Genomic DNA, 18,025 nt, shown 5'->3' with positions numbered 1-18,025 from the left:
GAAAATATATAGTAATCTCCCAGCTTGTTTGTATTTGAAATTTGATTTTCATGATATTGTATGGTAACAGTAGTAGACTGTTTCAAAATTTGTTGTCATGATATTTGATGCTAACATGGAGTAGATAGCGTGATATTTCTTTTAACTAAGGTCCAAAGATGATTTCAATTATCATAGACAGTGACTGGAGAAGAAAGAGAGACTTCATCATACAGATTAATTGGTTATAAATGAGACTAATTACAAATATAATAAACTATGTAAATGCTAATGCTTCACCTCTAGAATCGTAAATAGTCGATTTCTTCATTAAAGAATAAATGCCCTTAATGTTTCTACTCCTTCAAAGCCCAGGTTATATCGTATTGTACATGTTTTAAACTATAAAAGTTAGTTAAAATTAAGTCCCACATCTCCCCACTCCCTACCACAAACTTAGAAATTGGTGTTCTTTCTCTTCATTGGAGTACTTAGTTCGATCAATTCAGGAAGCAATGGAAGATGCTCTTGATCATGAGAATATTTTGAAGTGACACAGAAAAATGTCATGAAAGTTGGGGATCTCCCCACTCCCTACCACAAACTTAGAAATTGGTGTTCTTTCTTTTCATTGGAGTACTTAGTTCGATCAATTTAGGAAGCAATGGAAGGTGCTCTTGATCATGAGAATATTTTGAAGTGACATAGAAGAATGTCATGATGGTTGGGGATGGCAAAGATGCAACAATCATATCAGGCCATTGAAGCATGGGTTGTGGAGGGAAGAGTAGCCTCAAAACTGCTATTTTTGGTACGCATTGCAAACATTGTTTTTTGATCATATGTATTTTCTAAGTAAGAACCTTGTAGTTATTTTTATGAATTCCGTGCCAGTTTTAGGTGTATTAGAAGCCGGATTCACTACCAAGGACATCACTTTTAAGAACACGGCTGCTCCATAAATGTTCATCACTGCCCAAGCCCGCATGTATCCCCAGGACAACACATGCTTCTCCATTATTAACTGCACCATTTGAGCTTCAAATGAGGCAAAGTTGATACCAACTTACTCGGGTCAGCCGCGAAAACAATATTCTAAAATAATATATATATGAGATTTTATATGCAAGGCATCATACAACTTGAAGGGTGGCTTGCTTGGTTTGAAAACTTTGTATTTGAGACTTATTTTATGGTTTAGGTTCTATGTTAGGTGGGTGGTTCAATTGGCCTAGCTATCACATTATTCGTACTGTTATGAAAGCAAACGAATTTACAGCCCCCATTCATTAACAGAGGGTCTTAGTTATCATCCGCTAGCCTCGACTTTTATCTTGCAATCTAGTAAGTAATAGAAATATTCATGATTCCTACTTACCTATTTCCAGTAATCCCTATTTTTTTTTCAAAATTTTTACTCTAATTTGTTTGGACCAAAACTGATTCATTACTGATTTTTTAGCTTACCGATATATTTTTATTCTTTGATTTGCTATGATTTTATCATGGTGCATATAACACTATCATATTTCAATTTTTGGAATTCTTTCGATTGGGAAATAACAATTTTTTTTAAATTTTTTTTTTGTTATTTGAAATCAACAAATCTTTAAACATGTTCATATGGGGTTTAACAAGTCCTCGATTTATGATGCTTTTCAAAGAGACACTAGAGTTTGGGCCCTAAATTCATATTTTATGAATTATATATCCTTTTTATTATCTATATAGAGCCTTGAAACAAGTTGCTTGACATACAATCTCTCTCTCGAGCTTTGAGAAAGCCCAGAATGAATTGAATTTCCCAACTTAAATCTATCCACACTGGGATCACCTAGTTTGAAACTAAACTGGTAGACGTAGATAGTGTTTTAGTGATTTTTAAAACACTTTCTCATTCTCTCTTGGTTACACGATATTTAGTAGGGGATTAATGATATGGGAATGTAGACAAAAATATCATTTACCTTTTGTATATTGAGGTCACAATTTAAATTTCAAAATAGGTGATTATAAGAGTATTATTGAATAGACACAAAGTTAAAAAAATAAAAACATATTGGACTTTGTAACTCATCCTAAGCCATCCAATTTGAAATCTAATGAGTGAGAATAATTATGATCTCATGTACAAAAGATAAAAGGTGTGGTTTCTATATGGTTGCAATCTTAAACAATCCAATTAAGGCGCACCTCCAAATTTTACCATAACATGTAATTTTTGTGTAAAAAATTCTTAAGATTAACTAAAAATCTATTTTTGTATCTAATTATAAAATTTTAAACAAAAAAAAATGGTTAAAATCAAGTAGATCTATAAATATATGAAAATCTTGAAAATAGATGGTCTAGATAATGTGTTGCAATATGCACTATTTTGGGACTCATCATCTTTTTATATATATATATATATATATATATATATATATATATATATATATATATATATATATATATATATATATATATATATATATATATATATATCAATGTCGAGTTTACAGCATTAAAACAAGATAATATGATAAATTTATGATGTGTATCTGTAATTCTACATTTTCAGGTTGTCCCCTTGTATAAACTTTTTTCAAAGATAAATGGTCTGTTTGTAGTCGATCCCTAAGGGCGTGATTGATAACAGGAAGGAAGTTTGAAAAAGAAGAAGGAACTTTATCTATGTTCATGTTAAGTGTTCGATAAAAAGGGGAAGATAATTGGAGAACTCCCCTTTACTGTTGAAGTTCCCAATCAGGAAGCTTTGGCAGTTCGCATGAGAGAGATGCAGAGGCCAACACTTCATACTAAAAGTAGCAAAAGCCGGTTCTGTGAGGCCTCATTGTCCTTCGTCCACGCTTCATGGGCTCTCCTCTTCTTGTTCATTTCATGGGTGAGTATCACCCATGAATATCAAGGTATTTATATCCCCTTTCCACTAGTATTAAATGCTATTTAAATTGTTTATGTGAATTTAATATTGTGATTTGTTTATGCTTGATTACTCTTGGGTTTTTTTATCACACATTTGTTTTACCGTTCAACCTTATGTTCCCCACTTTTCTTCATTGTTTTATTCAGTCTTTGAAAGATCAACCATTTTTTCTGCTTTTTTGTTCTATATGTTTTCCTAGTTCCTCACAGTTTAAGTATTTAATCATTACAATATCTATGCATTTCCCGATTGGTTTTATTTCTTCGTGATTTGAGCTTAATTTTGTTTCAAAACTTATTTTCGACTTGACTTAAATTTGATCTTCCTTAGCACTTATGTTTTCGGGTCATGGTCCATCCTGTTAATTGTTTTCTTGCTTTTCTTGTTTATAGTAACCCATGTTTCTCATCTTTATGTTCTTAAAGACTCGCCTTCTTTGCCAAATATACTTTGTTAGTATTTGCCAATTAAAACAACTAGCCCCTTATTCAAGCAATTAAAGGATTATCCATCTGTATTTTTTTCTATGTCGTTTGTGTCTGTTTTATTGTCATTTCAGCTTTATACCAGTTGTGTCTGTTTTAGGCTTCTATATAAGAAATTCTCATCAAGAGATTTCTTGTTGATAACTGATATACACACCAATTGTCGAATGAAAATGATAATTAATGTTGCCAATTTGTATTTTGGTTTGCGATGGACCCAAAATTTAGCTTTTTCTTGTTATGTTTCTTCATAATCTTGGGCACAATCACACCTTCGAATTTTTTTTTTTTTAACTGAGGAGAAATGAAACTAGCTAGTTTGGCCAAGAAGTACCTAAAAGAGATTATTTTCGAATCTTGGGTCGGTAATCCATGAGAACCAAGAGATTGAGGAAGATGTCGACCATAGAATTAGAGTTGGATGGAAGAAGTGGAGATGTGTTTCTGGAGTCTTATGTGATCGTCGCATACTAATGAATCTATAGGATGCTTGTAAGACCAACAATGCATTATAGGATAGGATGTTGGACGGTCAAGAAACAATATATTCATTAAATACAATCAATGAATATGCTAAGATGTGGATGTTGAGAAGGATGAGCCGCATGATAGGAAATGATGTAATTCAAAATGATAACATGACATCTAAGAGAACTTAAGGGTAGGTCCAATATGCAATAAGACGAAGGAAAATAGACTTAGGTTTTTGTCCATGTATAGTGTCAAACTAGAACAATCTTGGTTAGAAAAGGTAATTTGGTTCATGTGAGAGGCTCTAAAAGGGCAAGGGGAAGGCTCAAAAGGACATAAATGGAAGCAGAAAAGCAATGACTTATGCTCTAACTAAGGGTATGATGCTTGATAAAGTGGAATAGCATAACAGAATTCGTGCAGCAGACCCCAAATAGTTGGGATAAGACTCGGATGGTGATGGTGGTGGTGATGATGATGATGAATGAAACTAGCTTGGTTGCTTGCAAGTTAATATTCTTTGCGCTTATACATTTATAACATGGCAAATGAGGTTGGAATTGTACTTTTGCTTGTTCTGATAATTTGAATCAGTAGTCCATGGAATCTAGAGCAATGGCCACTATTGAAACTCCTTTTTAAGTGTGTTTGCGTATCCCATACCCCGGGGCCTTCTTAGAACAGAGCAGCATTTACTCCTTTGTGAAACACATTGTCATTCAACAAGAAACAGAGTATGTGGAAGTGGAAACACAGAAGGCAGAGGAATGACATTCCTTTTAATTAGCGTCTATCTTGCCACCCTCCCTTGCCATCGGAGCTAATAACCTGATTGGCATTTTTTAGAACATGGAAAAGATAGATATCCAACATGTGCTTTCCCTTTTGTAATCCCATATCATAACTTCTCCATGTCTCACCCATCTAATCACAATCAGAAAGTCATCATCCTCTGTGAGAAGAGGCTCAAATGACATATCAAGAATGAGCATGGTCCAATTGAGATTCTAGCTTTTGCCTTATTTTAAGTCTTGAACCCCAACGTTCCAAATGTCCGTTAAAGCCTTAAGGTATGGAACCTCTGTTCTTTATGAGAACTCTTGAGGGGCCATAGTCCATAATGCTTGTACTATCAGACTCGAATCTTCACTAAGTGACCCGATGTGATTGCTTCCCACAAGATGGTGGGAATTAAACTCTCTCTTTAAGCACCTTACTTTGGGAAAATGTGGCTCAAAATATTTAATCCCATGATAAATCTTAGAGAACTGTAAAAGGGAAAAACTCTTAGATAATGGACCTTCTTTCGCGAAAAGGATTGGTAGCCAATTGACCATCCACCTAGGACAGTAGCCACCCATATTTTGAAACTCGGCAACACCGACGCGGAATCACCCAAGTTACTCCAACCTGGTATCCTGCAAGGTCTGAGTGAGAAACCTTGGGAACCGGCTGAGTCTCACCATTTTTTTTTCCAGCTAGATCAGCCGAGTCTTGTTGAGACTTGGCATATCAAACTCCGTTTTTACCGTGTTACTTTTTGCTTGCACAACGGATCCTGTAGAGACTTGACCAAGTCATACCCTTTGCGTTGGCCTTGGGCCCTGCCTAGTTCCATGCATGAGTCCCAGTCTTAAAACATTTGTAGCCACCAATGTTCGATATTCCAAATAGTCCTGAATCAAAAACTACAATTTCTTTTCTGCTTATAATGGATGAGTGAGGAGCACTCAACCATCTTCTCAAACTTCCCAAAAATCCGCATTAATTTTCTAACTTTAAGCTTTGGAGCTAATTATGTTTCCTAGTTAGAATTTTGGTTGAGCTCATTATCCATCTAAAAAAAAGTATCGTTGGAGTGTTTGGAGCATCCTTGACCAGACACATATCCAAGATTAATTACCAGATGTCATGGTGGCTGTCCTAATTCTCCTTTTTTGTAATTCTCCTAGAAGATGCATGTGATCCTACATGCTACAACTTCTCTTTATCAACAACTTTCCACATCAGTTTATACTGGCATTTAGTTCTCCCAAAGTTTTTTTTTTGCTTAGACCACCCATTAAGTGCTATATACTGTGAGCTTGCCTTTGCCTTGACAACATTGAAAGGGGGGGCAGCATATTTGTGGTGGTCTTCCCTCTCAATATGGAGGCCAAACAATTGCAAGCGACTCATTACAAACCAAATGATAAGACTAAAGTAGAGAGAATGATATTTTCTCTAGCTGCTAAGGCCATAGTTGCTTGGAGCGGGAGTGTGGGTAGAGGTGGGAGCGGCTGATCGATACATGCACTAAATTCCCTAGATCGGGAGCTCCTTTAATATAATTTATTAACTGATACATACATAACTTTTTTAAAAATAAAAATTTTAATGAAAAATTCTAAAAAAAAATTCAATCAGGTTATGATATTAGTATTAGTAAATAAAAATATTAAAATAGAAATGTATTAGAACTTAAAAAATGCAATCATTAATTCATTATCATTCGATAATATTATGATGAGGCATATATTTTTGCAATTATAGCATTATGTTGTAGTTTATGGCTTTATGCGATCATTATGATGTGGTTTATGATTTATTAAGTCTGACACCAGATCCCAAGTATTAGGGATTGAAATCCCATGGGGATCCCGGCTAAGAAACTCCGAATAGTGATCCTAGAGCAGGATCGCCGCCTTAGTTGGGAGATCACGGTTACTATGGCTAGGATGTCTTAAGTGGGTCTTAGTTGAACCATGGAACATGATAGAGAAACAGTGATATATGTCATTTTTCCTTAAGTAAGCTCTCTCTTTCTGGCAATTCTCATTAATGCTATAAGATTGACATCAATTGGAATGGTCATATCAGGTCTTTCATCCCCTTGGCTTGGTGGTTAGGGCATGTGGGAGACCAGCATGATGACCAAGGTTCAAGTCCCAGCTAACCTGCACTAGAAAGAGAGAGAGAGAGAGGAGAGAGAGCAAGCATATATCAGCTCAACAATTTCCTATTTGCCTTGGTATCTATGGCTTTCTAAGCTATGGCAATCCTATCCCAAATCAATTGACTATTGAGTATTGACATTTGAATTAATCACCTTGTACTTGTGCACATGTTAGGTATTATGAATGTGTGAATCCAAATCACTCATGTTGTTCTCTTTTTACTTTTCTATCTCTTATTTTAAGGCCTTGGATTGAAACTAATCCAAGGGATGTGATGTTGTAGGAACTTTGCTCTTTAAAGGGGCTTGTTTCATCTTGTTTTAGAGAGAAAAAAAAAGAAGAGAAAGACTCACATTTGAGGATTTTGCAGGCAATTGTTTTTTCCATATTTTCTAGTGAAATAAAGTGAAAGAAGAAGGGTTCTTGTTGGGTTTTATAGGAGCCCTGTTTTAGCGAGAGAAAGTGTCAACGAGAACCCATTTTTGGGTGTTCTTGGTGCCTTGTTTTGGGCCCTGTTTAGAGTGATAAAGGGCTGCTGTAATTTGAAGTTTTGAGCCTTGATTTCACCTTGTAATTTTCCCAAATCTATAAGTAAAATCTCACACCATTCTCTTGTGGATGTAGGTCACGATTTGTGGCCGAACCACGTTAAATCATTGTCATGTGATGTGGTTGTTATTGTATTTTCATTCTATGTTGTTGCCTTGATTCTATATTGTTTCCATTGCTAGTTTATGTTGGATGTATAATAACTGTTAATGTGATATACCCTTGTTGTATTTTCACCACCATCGATCCCAACAACTGGTATCAAAGCTAAGGATTTGTGCTTTGTGAAGAAAGGGGGTTTGCTATTGTACTTATTCGCTGTATTTTTCCTAAAATGGAAACGGCAATGAAATTTGAAAAACTAATTCAAACTAATTGAACAATATGGAAGATGATGATGGAAGATTATCTTGTTAGGAAAGAATTAGATTGGCCGCTTCCAGGAAAAGGGGCCATACCTGTTGGAATGGAAGATTGGGACTGAGATATTCTTGATCGAAAATGTTTGGCAGCTATTAGACCTTGTATTTCACTCTCAATTTTATTTGATGTTTGTCAATATAAAACATCTGCAAAGCTTTGACAATCTTTAGAGCAATCTTTTGAACAACCCTATGGTGCAATAAAATGCATGCAATGAAAAAGTTATTTCTTTTGAAAATGAAAGAAGGTGCAACAATTAGAGCAAATGTGAGTGAATTTAATTCTATTGCCTCACATTTGAGGTCTCTAAAAGTTAATTTAGATGAGGTTTTATGTTTGCTTTTACTGAGTTCTTTACCTGCTAGTTGGGATACCTTGGTTACCACTATGACAAATACAATGGGTAACAAGTCTAATTTGAAAGATGTTGTTGCTTTATTGTTGAATGACGAGACTAGAAAGACATCTTGCTCAAATGCTTGCTGAATCAAATCAAGCATTGGCAGCAGGTGATAGATGAAGAACACAATATAGAGATCAACCATCTGGATTTAATAGAGGTAAATCTCATGGCAGAGGTAGGTCCAAGTCGCAGGGAAAGAAGGTTACTTGTTGGTATTGCAAGAAACCTGGTCATACAAGGAAAGATTGTTATGTTTTAAAAAACAAGAAAAAGGCTAAGAGCAAGGATGACCATGCCGAAACAAGTATTGTATCTAACGGTCAAGATGGGGTCACTTTTAGTATTGTATGCACAACATTGCTACTAAATATCCTTGGGTTTTGGACTTTGGTGCCTCATTTCATGTTTGCTCAGAAAGATCATACTTTTCATTATACACAAATGTGGATGGTGGCTTTGTCTATCTTAGTGATGATCGAGCTTGCAAAATTTTGGGTATTGAAAATGTTGTTATCAAACAATCAGATGGAAAGAAGCACACATTAAGAAATGTGAGGCATGTTCCTGACTTGAAGATATCATTTCAGCCAGGCAATTAGGTAACTCTGGTTCAATAATGACTTTTAGAAATGGGTCATGGAAGATTTCAAGAGGTTGCATGACAATGTTAAAGGGGGAAAAGGATGGAAATCTCTACATTCTTCATGGCACGACTCAAAAGAATGATGTTGCAAAGAAGATTGTTGCTACAACTAGTAAGCATGAGGACATGTAGGCTTGGCATAGTCGCTTGGGTTATCTCAGTGAGCATGGTATGAAGGTATTGCCAAGTCAAAATATTATTCATATTTTGAAGCATTCCTTTCTTGATTTTTGTGATCATTGTGCTATGCGTAAGTAGCATAGACTTAGTTATAAAAGAAATGATTCTGATACAAAAAGTAAAGCATTAGAATTGATATATTCTGATATTTGTGACCTTTTTAAGATTAAATCTCTTGGTGGAGCTTCTTATTTTGTCACTTTTTTAGACGATTATTCTAGAAAGTGTTGGTTGTATCCTTTGGCATCATTAATGAAATTTTACCAAAAGCTAGGTGTTGATTTTGATGAAATTTTTGCTCATATTGTTAAGCATAGCTCTATTAGAGTTGTTTTATCTTTGGTTGCTAACTTGAATTTGGAGCTAGAACAACTTGATACAAAAATTGCCTTCTTGCATGGTGATCTTAAAGAATAAATTTATATGTGTCAGCCTGAAGGTTTTGAGGACAAAACCAATCCTCACTTGGTTTGCAAGTTGAAAAGGGATTGTATGGTTTGAAGTAAGCATCTAGGCAATGGTATAAGAATTTTGATTGTTTTATACTGGGTAAAGGTTATACTAAATGCAAATTTTATCATTTTGTATTCTTTAAGGGATCAATATGTGGTTCTTTCACTGTTTTATTACTTTATGTTGATTGCAAGCAAGATTTGAATGAAATTAAGCATTTGAAGCTTGATATATCCAAGCATTTTGCCACCAAGAATCTTGAACCCAGCCAAGAAGATATTGGGCATGCACATCCATAGAGATAGAAAACAAGGTAAGCATTAGTTAATTCAATTTGAATATATTTCTAAAGTTCTTAAACGGTTCAATATGATTGACTGTAAACCTGTTTCTACACCATTAGGTGCACATTTTAAGTTGTCTAAAAATGGCTCTCCAATGAATGAGGTAGATAAGGTAATAAGAAGAATATTCTATATACTTCTGCAGTGGGTAGATTGATGTATGCGATGATTTGTACTAAACCTGATATTGCCCATGCAATGGGAGTTGTTTCTAGATTTATGTCTAATCCAGGTTGGGAATATTGACAAGCAGTTAAGTGGATCCTTCGGTATTTGAAGGGGACACGAAATGCATGTTTGTGCTTTGGAAACTCATTATTGAAAGTTCTTAGTTATGCAAATTCAGATTATGTAGGGTGCCGTGACACTAGAAGGTCTACCATTGGGTATATTTTCAAGATTGGTGGCGGTGCAATCAGCTGGATGTCAAGGTTGCAAGATATTTTTGCCTTGTCATCAAATAAAACTGAGTATGTGGCATTGATAGAGGCAAGAAAAGAAATGATTTGGTTGAAGAGGTTACTTGACCAGTTTGGGGTGAAACAAGATAGATATATTGTGCATTATGATAACCAAAGTACTATTCATTTGGCCAAGAATGTAGCTTATCACTCCAAGACAAAACACATAGAGGTCAAATACCATTTTATTCAGTTGGCCCTCGAGCGTAGAGATCTACAGGTGGACAAGATCCATACTGGGAATAACCTTGCTGATATGTTGACAAAAATTATCCCAACTGAAAAGAATAAGATATGTAGAAGACTTTCGAGGTTAGAGGAGAAGTAACCTTGAGAGGCTGGAGAATGTTGTATTGGTGGTTGTTTCAGAGGCTTGGTGATTTGTCTTCGAGTAAGAGATTGTTATGCATGTGTGAATCCAAATCACACGTGGTTCTTTTTTTTTACTTTTCCATCTCTTGTTTTAAGCCCTTGTATTGAAACTAATCCAAGGATTGTGATATTGTAGGAACTAGGCTCTTAAAGGGGCTTGTTTCATTGTGTTTTAGAGAGATAGAAAGAAAGAAGAGAAAGGCTCATGTTTGAGGATTTTGCAGGCAACTGTTTTGTCTTACTTTCTAGTGAGAGGAAGTGAGAGAAGTGGGTTCCTTGTTGGGTTTTATAGGAGCCCTATTGCAGGCCCTATTTTAGTGAGAGAAAGTGTCAAAGAAAATCCATTTTTGGGTGTTCTTGGTGCCCTGTTTTGGGCCCTGTTTAGAGTGAGAAAGGGCTGCTGTAATTTGAAGTTTCGAGCCTTGATTTCACCTTGTAATCTTCCCAAATCAGTAAGTAAAGTCTCGCACTATTCTCATGTGGATGTAGGTCACGATTTGTAGTCGAACCACGTTAAATCATTATGTCATGTGATGTGGTTGTTGCTGTATTTTCATTCCATGTTGTTGCTTTGATTCCATAATGTTTTCATTTCTGGTTTATGTGATTTTGTATGCACAATAACTGTTAATGTGATATACCCTTGCTGTTTTTAATCACCATTGATCACAACATTAGGATCATACCTCTTTACATGCGTGAGAAATTAAATACAATGTTAACCCTTTTTGTTAAAATAGAATGGTAATGTTTATTTGGATGTTCGTTCTCAATATATGGTCCCTTAAGGTGGCTAAAATTTTCATTTTCTATTGATTTTTCTATTATTGACTGAACACTAGCATTGATCATTTCATTTTTTTTCTTCTTTTGCATTAGTGTGATGTACAACAATATTTTTGTTTGTCATATATGACTACTTCGGAATTGGTAATTCATGTGAAATTTTCCAGTACTTCCTTGTGGAATACTGGATAATAAGTTTTTTTTAAAAAAAAATTATTTTTGGTTTTTGAATGATTTCTGTGAACTATATGATGAGCCAAGTATGGTTGTGAGGAGATACTGATAATGATTTATTTATGAAACTGGTTCCCCAAAATCTCCTTTTCCTCTCCAAATTTCAGCATACTTCTTATTGATTTATCGTACAGGAACATATTACTTTTGACTTGTAGAGATGCAATGACTTTGATGATGACTCATGAGTACCATGTCTGCTTGCTTCCATATCTGAGAATCCAAGGTTGGCATAATCAGTGGGAATATCCATTCTCTATTGTTAATCCGTCTTACTTCCTTGCAAGTACTGAACTATTCTTGTTCTTCACTGACTTCCTTCGAGTATTTATACTATGGATATGAATTATAATAATGAACACTTTTAGAACTACGAATTATTTACTGTTTATGAAAAGGATTATGTGGTGGAATAGAGCTTGAGTACATCTCTCTTCTGGGGAAGAGCTATTTTCTGTGCGTACCATGCTTCAATTACGAACTTCCTCCCTTCCCTGTTGTTATACTTATTTCTAGTGATGGACAGAACCCTTTAGTAATTGAAACTAGTGCTTTTTCAATTTTTTATTTGTAAAGAATGAATTGGGAGGTCAACCAGAGATAATTAACGGAGACACGGATGTCTATACTTTTTTCCATTGAGGATAACTGTTTCTGTTATTTGGTTCCAACTCTTTTAGAAGTAGATTGCCTTCCAGGGGCTTTTCATGTTTGATCCTATAGACCTTTACCTAGTTAACGGAAATATTGGTTTTTTGTGAAATGAAGCATATTTGTTTGCAAAATTAGAATGATCATAGATGTTAAAGTGATTGGCATGCTAATATTTCTTGTCTAGTGAGCGCTTAATGGTGATTCTGACAATCTTGTCTACCCAGATGGGGAAAACTTTCATCGACTAGAGGTAAAGGAAGATTTCCAAACCAATGGATATGAAAAGCTATTTGGGCTTGTTCCTGATATGCAAGCCCCAGATCAGTGCATGCAATCTGATTCCAAAGGAAAACTGCAGCTTGATAAACCAGAAGATCCGGATTTTGATAAGTACAAGCAACAGAGGATCGAAAAGGCAACCAATTCCATTCATTTTGGTCTGGACGAGTTCAAAAGCAAGGCGATCCAAAAAACAGGTGAAGCAGTGAGTGGGCAACTTGGGAGTATCATTCATAGGCTTGAGCCTGATGGTAGTGAGTATAATTATGCATGTTCTTTTAAGGGTGCAAAAGTCTTGTCACATAACAAGGAAGCTAAAGGAGCTGGAAATATTTTGAATGGAGACAAAGATAAGTACCTGAGGAACCCATGTTCAGCAGAAGAAAAAATTGTCATTATTGAGCTATCTGAGGAGACTTTAGTCGATTCCTTTGAAATAGCAAATTTTGAGCACTACTCCTCTAACCTCAAGGATTTTGAACTGTTGGGAAGTCTAATTTATCCCACAGAGACATGGACAACTCTTGGGAAATGTGTCGCACAGAATGTCAAGCATGTCCAGAGGTTCATGCTTCCTGAACCTAAATGGGTGAGATACTTGAAGTTCAACTTGCTCAGCCATTACGGGACTGAATTCTACTGCACTCTTAGTGTTGTACAGGTTTATGGGGTTGATGCCATTGAGCGTATGCTTGAATTTTTTATTCCAAAACCTGATGAAGAGTCTAGCAATCAGTTGCCCGGTTCCAATCCTCTTGAAGTTCTCCCTATTGGATTAGAACTAGGCTCTGGCAACAATAATGAGATGACTCATCTTTTTGATGGGGTTGATCCTTCTGTTAAAGAGGCGTCTGCAAATCAAGGTGATAATGATGATGGGTTGGTATTAGATGTGAAAAATGAGGTTTCAAAAGGCAATGTCCCCGATCCAATTAAAGAAATAAGGCAGCAGCAAAGTGGGAGGATACCTGGTGATACTGTGATTAAGATTTTGATGCAGAAAATCAGGTTGTTAGAGTTAAATCTATCTGTTCTAGAGGGATATATGGAAGAACAGAATCGTAGATATGGGAAACTTTTCTCAGATCTCGACAAGGATACATCTCGGGTTTCCTTGCACTTGGAGCAAATGAGGATGGAAATTAAGGATCTCCTCTTATGGAAAGAGGTAGTGGTATGTAGATTTCTCTCAGCTATCATTTTACCTGTATGGTGTAGAACACCTGAAAATATTCATGTAATTGGGCTGTAACATTTTTTTATCAGGAGAGAGAGGTGGGAGAGCTCATATCTTGGAAGTTTATCATTTCCTCGCAAATGGAAGGTTTGATTAAAGATAATGGCTTGCTCAGGTCAGTAGATGTGTTCTTTTGTATTTTTTTATTATTTCCTTGCGTTTCCCACCCTTCCACTAGACCATCATGAATGCCTGGACTATGCAGTTATGCTGGTCCTAAAATAGCACGTTGGTTTTTTGGCTTTACTTGGTGGGTTAATGACTGCATCAATTGTAAAATTGATCTTTTTTGTCCTTAAACAACTTTAATCTGCATGTATATTTATCTAATGAATAAATTTTTTTTTTTTGGATAACAGCTGCCCTGAATCTAGTAAATAAGATTTATATAGTAAACAAGATTTATGTATAAAACCTCTAACTTGCCAACATTATTAAATACTGAAAGTGCATCTGTTGGTTTGATTAAAAATAAGGGATTTTAACTTAGGACCATGTCTTGGACTGCATGTAATTTGGTGAGGCACTGAGATTTAGACTTTGTGTCATTCATTCCTTAGTGGGTCGTTTTTTTCGGTTGAGAAGAATCCTAAGGATTGATGGAGAGACAGGAATTCATCCGTTCCATAAACAAAAGAAATTTCTCCCTTTTAGAGAGATGAGAACAGTTGCCTTGTATCTAGTGAATACAATTTATGTATAAAACATGTCACTTGCAATTTCTTGCATGATTAAATATTGAAAGTAGCCTACCCCAAATTATTGGGATATGGCTCAGGTGATAATGATTAAATACTGAGAGTGCATCTGTTGGTTTGATTAAAAATAAGAGATCCAGACTAGGACCATGACGTGTACTGCATGTGATATGGTGAAGCACTGAGATCAAGACTTATGTTTTATTCATTCCTTAATTGGTCCCTTTTTTGGAAGAGCAGAACCCTAAGAAACGGAGAGCGAAGAATTCATCCATTCCATAAACAAAAGAAATTTCTTGGCCTTAGAGAGATGTGCAGATTTTTATTGCTCGTGAACCGTTTCTAGCTGGATTTGAGGAATGAGGGAGAAAACTCGCCCTCCTGAAGGGGGCTTCCTTTGGGTTTGGCCCCTTGGATGAGAGAGAAAAAAGAAGCAAGAGAATGGAGAAGGGAGGTAAAAGGAGTTGATAGAGAAATAATGAGATGAGAAGGAAAGAGGTGTCACATCCTCATGGTCATCGCGAGTCATGGGGGCCTTTGTCCGAGCAAGTTGGTCACTTAATTGGGATGGCAATCCTGTGTCAGGTGTACCTGCTCTATTTCTCGGGAGTCGAAAGACACCACTTTCTCCTAGCATGTTGGTCACTTTATTTAGATTGTGATCCTAGGTCAAGTGTGCCAGTTTTCTTCTCAGGGTTGGTGGAGTCACAAGGCTTGGTCGTGGTCTTCTTCAGAGCTCCTACCTCTTTCTCCGGCAATCAATCTCTCTGTGATGCTATCTTCTTCTCTCTCATTTTTCTTCCATGTAGGATTTTTCTATACCTCTTAAAGTTGGCTGCAAATGAGGCTAAGGCCTCCTATTTATAAAAGAGAGGGATATATGATGAGCTTCCATTGGATGGGCTGGCCCATTGTTGGTGGAAGTCTCCAATGGTTGAGCCCATTCAGCCTGCAGTGCCCTTCTCATTGGTCCATTCTTCTTGTTATGAGAATTTGATGCTTGTGATTGGCTAATGGGAGAGGATTATCTCTTTTGAATAAGAGACTGTGCTTTAAATCTCTCTTGGATAAAAGAATCTGATTTACTTTTATTAGGCTCACAGTCTCAATGTTAATGTTTGCACTTAAATTTGTGTGAATGAGCAGAAATGTTGTTTGGATTGATTGTTAGAAATTCTAGATTACTCGTTGTTTGTAAAGCAATCTTTCAAAATCTTTTTACTAGAATTGGCTAACTGGCCTAATGTCATCTTATACTCCTAAATGAGAGGATCATTTCTTGTTGGGAAAAATAGCGGAAGTACCAAATAAACCTCTGGTAGAGATAGCCATAGAACTGAATTTTTTTTTCACGTGTGCTGCTTCTGCACCTGGCGTCATTGCAAAAATTTTAATGTGATTGAGCATTCTCTTTGTAGCGTCACACAGGAATGTAAGCATACTACATAAAATGAAATGCAAAGTATGCCATTGTTGAAGAGACTGATGTTCTCCAAGACTATATCCACCATCCGTTTTTTATTATTGAATGGCTAAGAATTGACTATATCTGGGTAAGTTCCATATCAACCCTAGACAGTGGATGCAGCTTTGGGGTATCCTATACCACCAAAGTTCTTTGGTCTTACATATGAGATCATAAAATGAGAGAAATGGTCCTATAAGATTTTCAGTGGAAGCTTCATAGACAATACTTTTATAGAAAGAGGGATCTGAAATGAAGATACCATCTTTATTTTCTAGATTAAAGGTCAATGCTGGGGTGGTACATGATAATCTCCCTTGTGGCTTTGGCAGAAGAGCCTAAAGCTGCACTTCTTGGTAAAATATAGCCTTATTAAATCCATACAACCTCATTTAATGCCTGGGACGTATCTTGGCTTTCCTAGGTCTTGTGCACTGGATCCTTTCGTTAGTTGTAATCCTCAACGTGGTCTGTGGTCATATGAGATACCTCTTGGGGCTTGGAATACAGAAATCTCATAAAATATAGACCGTTCTTGGAAATGGTCTTGGCACTTGATTGCAGTAGCTCACCTCGCTAATCATAATTGTTAATTTCCATTAGATCTTAATTATCCCTTAGAGATTAATGTTCAGCATTTGAGAAACATTCAATAACAACCTGGACGCTTTTCTCACTAAGGCTGCATCTACTCAGAACTTCAATATGAAACCCTATTCTATCATTTGCCTTGATGATGTTAGCTATTATTTCCCCTCTCTGGAGCTCACAAACTTATATGGTGTATTAATTCTAAATGATAATATGAATCTTGTCACAAACACAAATATCTGGTTTACAAAAACATTACCGGAAAAGAATCGGTACAAAAACATTACTGGAAAAAGAATTGGGATACTTTTGAAGATTTGTATTCAGCTAATACTATGAATGGGGAAGGTACTGTTGAGGGTGGGAGGAAGATTTGATCAATTATGGAAAATCTAGACCTAATTATTGGGTACTTTTGTTGTTTTTGCCAGACTAAGGTTATGTCCAGCATTTTCCTCTAGTTAGACATGCTTGAAAAACTTCAACATAATGAAGAAAATATGTGTTTTTTTCTTTTTATAATCTGTAAACCACCATGAACTGATTATGAATGACGAATATACAAACCACCTATTAAAATAAAGAAAAGCTGGTTTCTTTTCATCCAATGACCAGTATTTAATGAGTTCTTCAAATTCTTCTGCAGACTAGAGGTGGAAAAGGCTACGAGTGATCAAAAGATTATGGAGAACAAAGAGCTTGCCATATTTGCCGTGAGTTCCATTTTTGGTTGTGCAGTGTTTCTGAAGCTCTTCTTAGATCAATCTTTAATGTTATTTGGCTTTGGCAAGCCTGAGAAGAGATCCCATACCTTTAGACCCTGGTTCCTGACAGTATTGTACAGCTGTATAATAGCCTTGATTGTTTTACTATGACCTTAAGTACCAAAATTTTGCCATTATTTTTTCACTATTTTGTTTATATTCATACACTTCTTGCTTTTGAAAGATTATTAATAATTGTCTATAACATTCGGGGAACAGCAATCCTGTATGTTCATTTGTTTGTGTGTACTCTCTACATGTTTTTGAAGATATTAGAAGGGGTTTCTGCATTTGTTAGTAAACCAGAAACTGATGCTCTAAAATTTTGAGAATTTTTTTAGTTTTCTTTTTATACTCTCCATATAAACTATTTTTTTAATGGGATTGTATGAAATGAGACCATTTATCTTTGATACAAGGTGGTTACTATTACTTACAATCATCCGATGTCAAATTTGATAGCTTGGATGTGTCACAAAGTTCGAAAAAATTTTAATTTGAGTTTGGTCAGTGGAATAATTGCAGCCACCCAATTGCACATCCAATGGTCAAGATTAATGTGACCACTTTGTACCAAAGGTAAATGGTCTCATTATATACTTTCCCTTTTTTAATTGCCAAGCAATATATCAAGGACACGGTTTCCATGCAATCAGCCTGAAATGTGGGCTTGACAATAATTATATTTT

At 35.8% G+C, this 18,025-nt stretch overlaps 1 protein-coding gene across 10 annotated transcripts; it reads left to right on the top strand.

Moving 5' to 3' along the window:
• The first annotated feature begins 2,612 nt into the window (after positions 1–2,612).
• Positions 2,613–17,638, top strand: LOC18442346 (SUN domain-containing protein 4). Of its 10 annotated transcripts, none has more exons than XM_088869466.1 (6): positions 2,613–2,891; positions 6,724–6,874; positions 11,807–11,874; positions 12,527–13,749; positions 13,848–13,933; positions 17,219–17,638. In XM_088869466.1, exons 3-6 carry the CDS (start codon positions 11,814–11,816, stop codon positions 17,445–17,447), a joined length of 1,599 nt encoding a protein of 532 aa, XP_088725592.1. In that variant the 5' UTR covers positions 2,613–2,891; positions 6,724–6,874; positions 11,807–11,813; the 3' UTR covers positions 17,448–17,638. The 10 variants fall into 10 exon arrangements, with proteins under 10 accessions (XP_088725592.1, XP_088725563.1, XP_088725573.1 ...); XM_088869437.1 differs by having other exon boundaries at positions 12,527–13,755; XM_088869447.1 differs by having other exon boundaries at positions 11,783–11,874; positions 12,527–13,755.
• The last annotated feature ends 387 nt before the right edge of the window (positions 17,639–18,025 follow it).

This window comes from Amborella trichopoda, chromosome 1 (assembly GCF_054954075.1).
Source record: "Amborella trichopoda isolate Santa Cruz 75 chromosome 1, AtrichopodaSantaCruz75HAP2 v2.0, whole genome shotgun sequence".
NCBI lineage: Eukaryota > Viridiplantae > Streptophyta > Magnoliopsida > Amborellales > Amborellaceae > Amborella > Amborella trichopoda.
The sequence above is the reverse complement of the archived record's forward strand: the minus strand, read 5'-3'. Positions and strand labels throughout refer to the sequence as shown.

Coding starts and splice junctions, on each gene's coding strand:
- LOC18442346 (XM_011628003.3), top strand. CDS start 2,750: ATGAGAGAGATGCAGAGGCCAACACTTCATACTAAAAGTAGCAAAAGC. Junction 13,756..13,847: donor TCTTATGGAAAGAGGTAGTG/GTATGTAGATTT, acceptor TTTTTTTATCAG/GAGAGAGAGGTGGGAGAGCT. Junction 13,934..17,218: donor AAAGATAATGGCTTGCTCAG/GTCAGTAGATGT, acceptor ATTCTTCTGCAG/ACTAGAGGTGGAAAAGGCTA.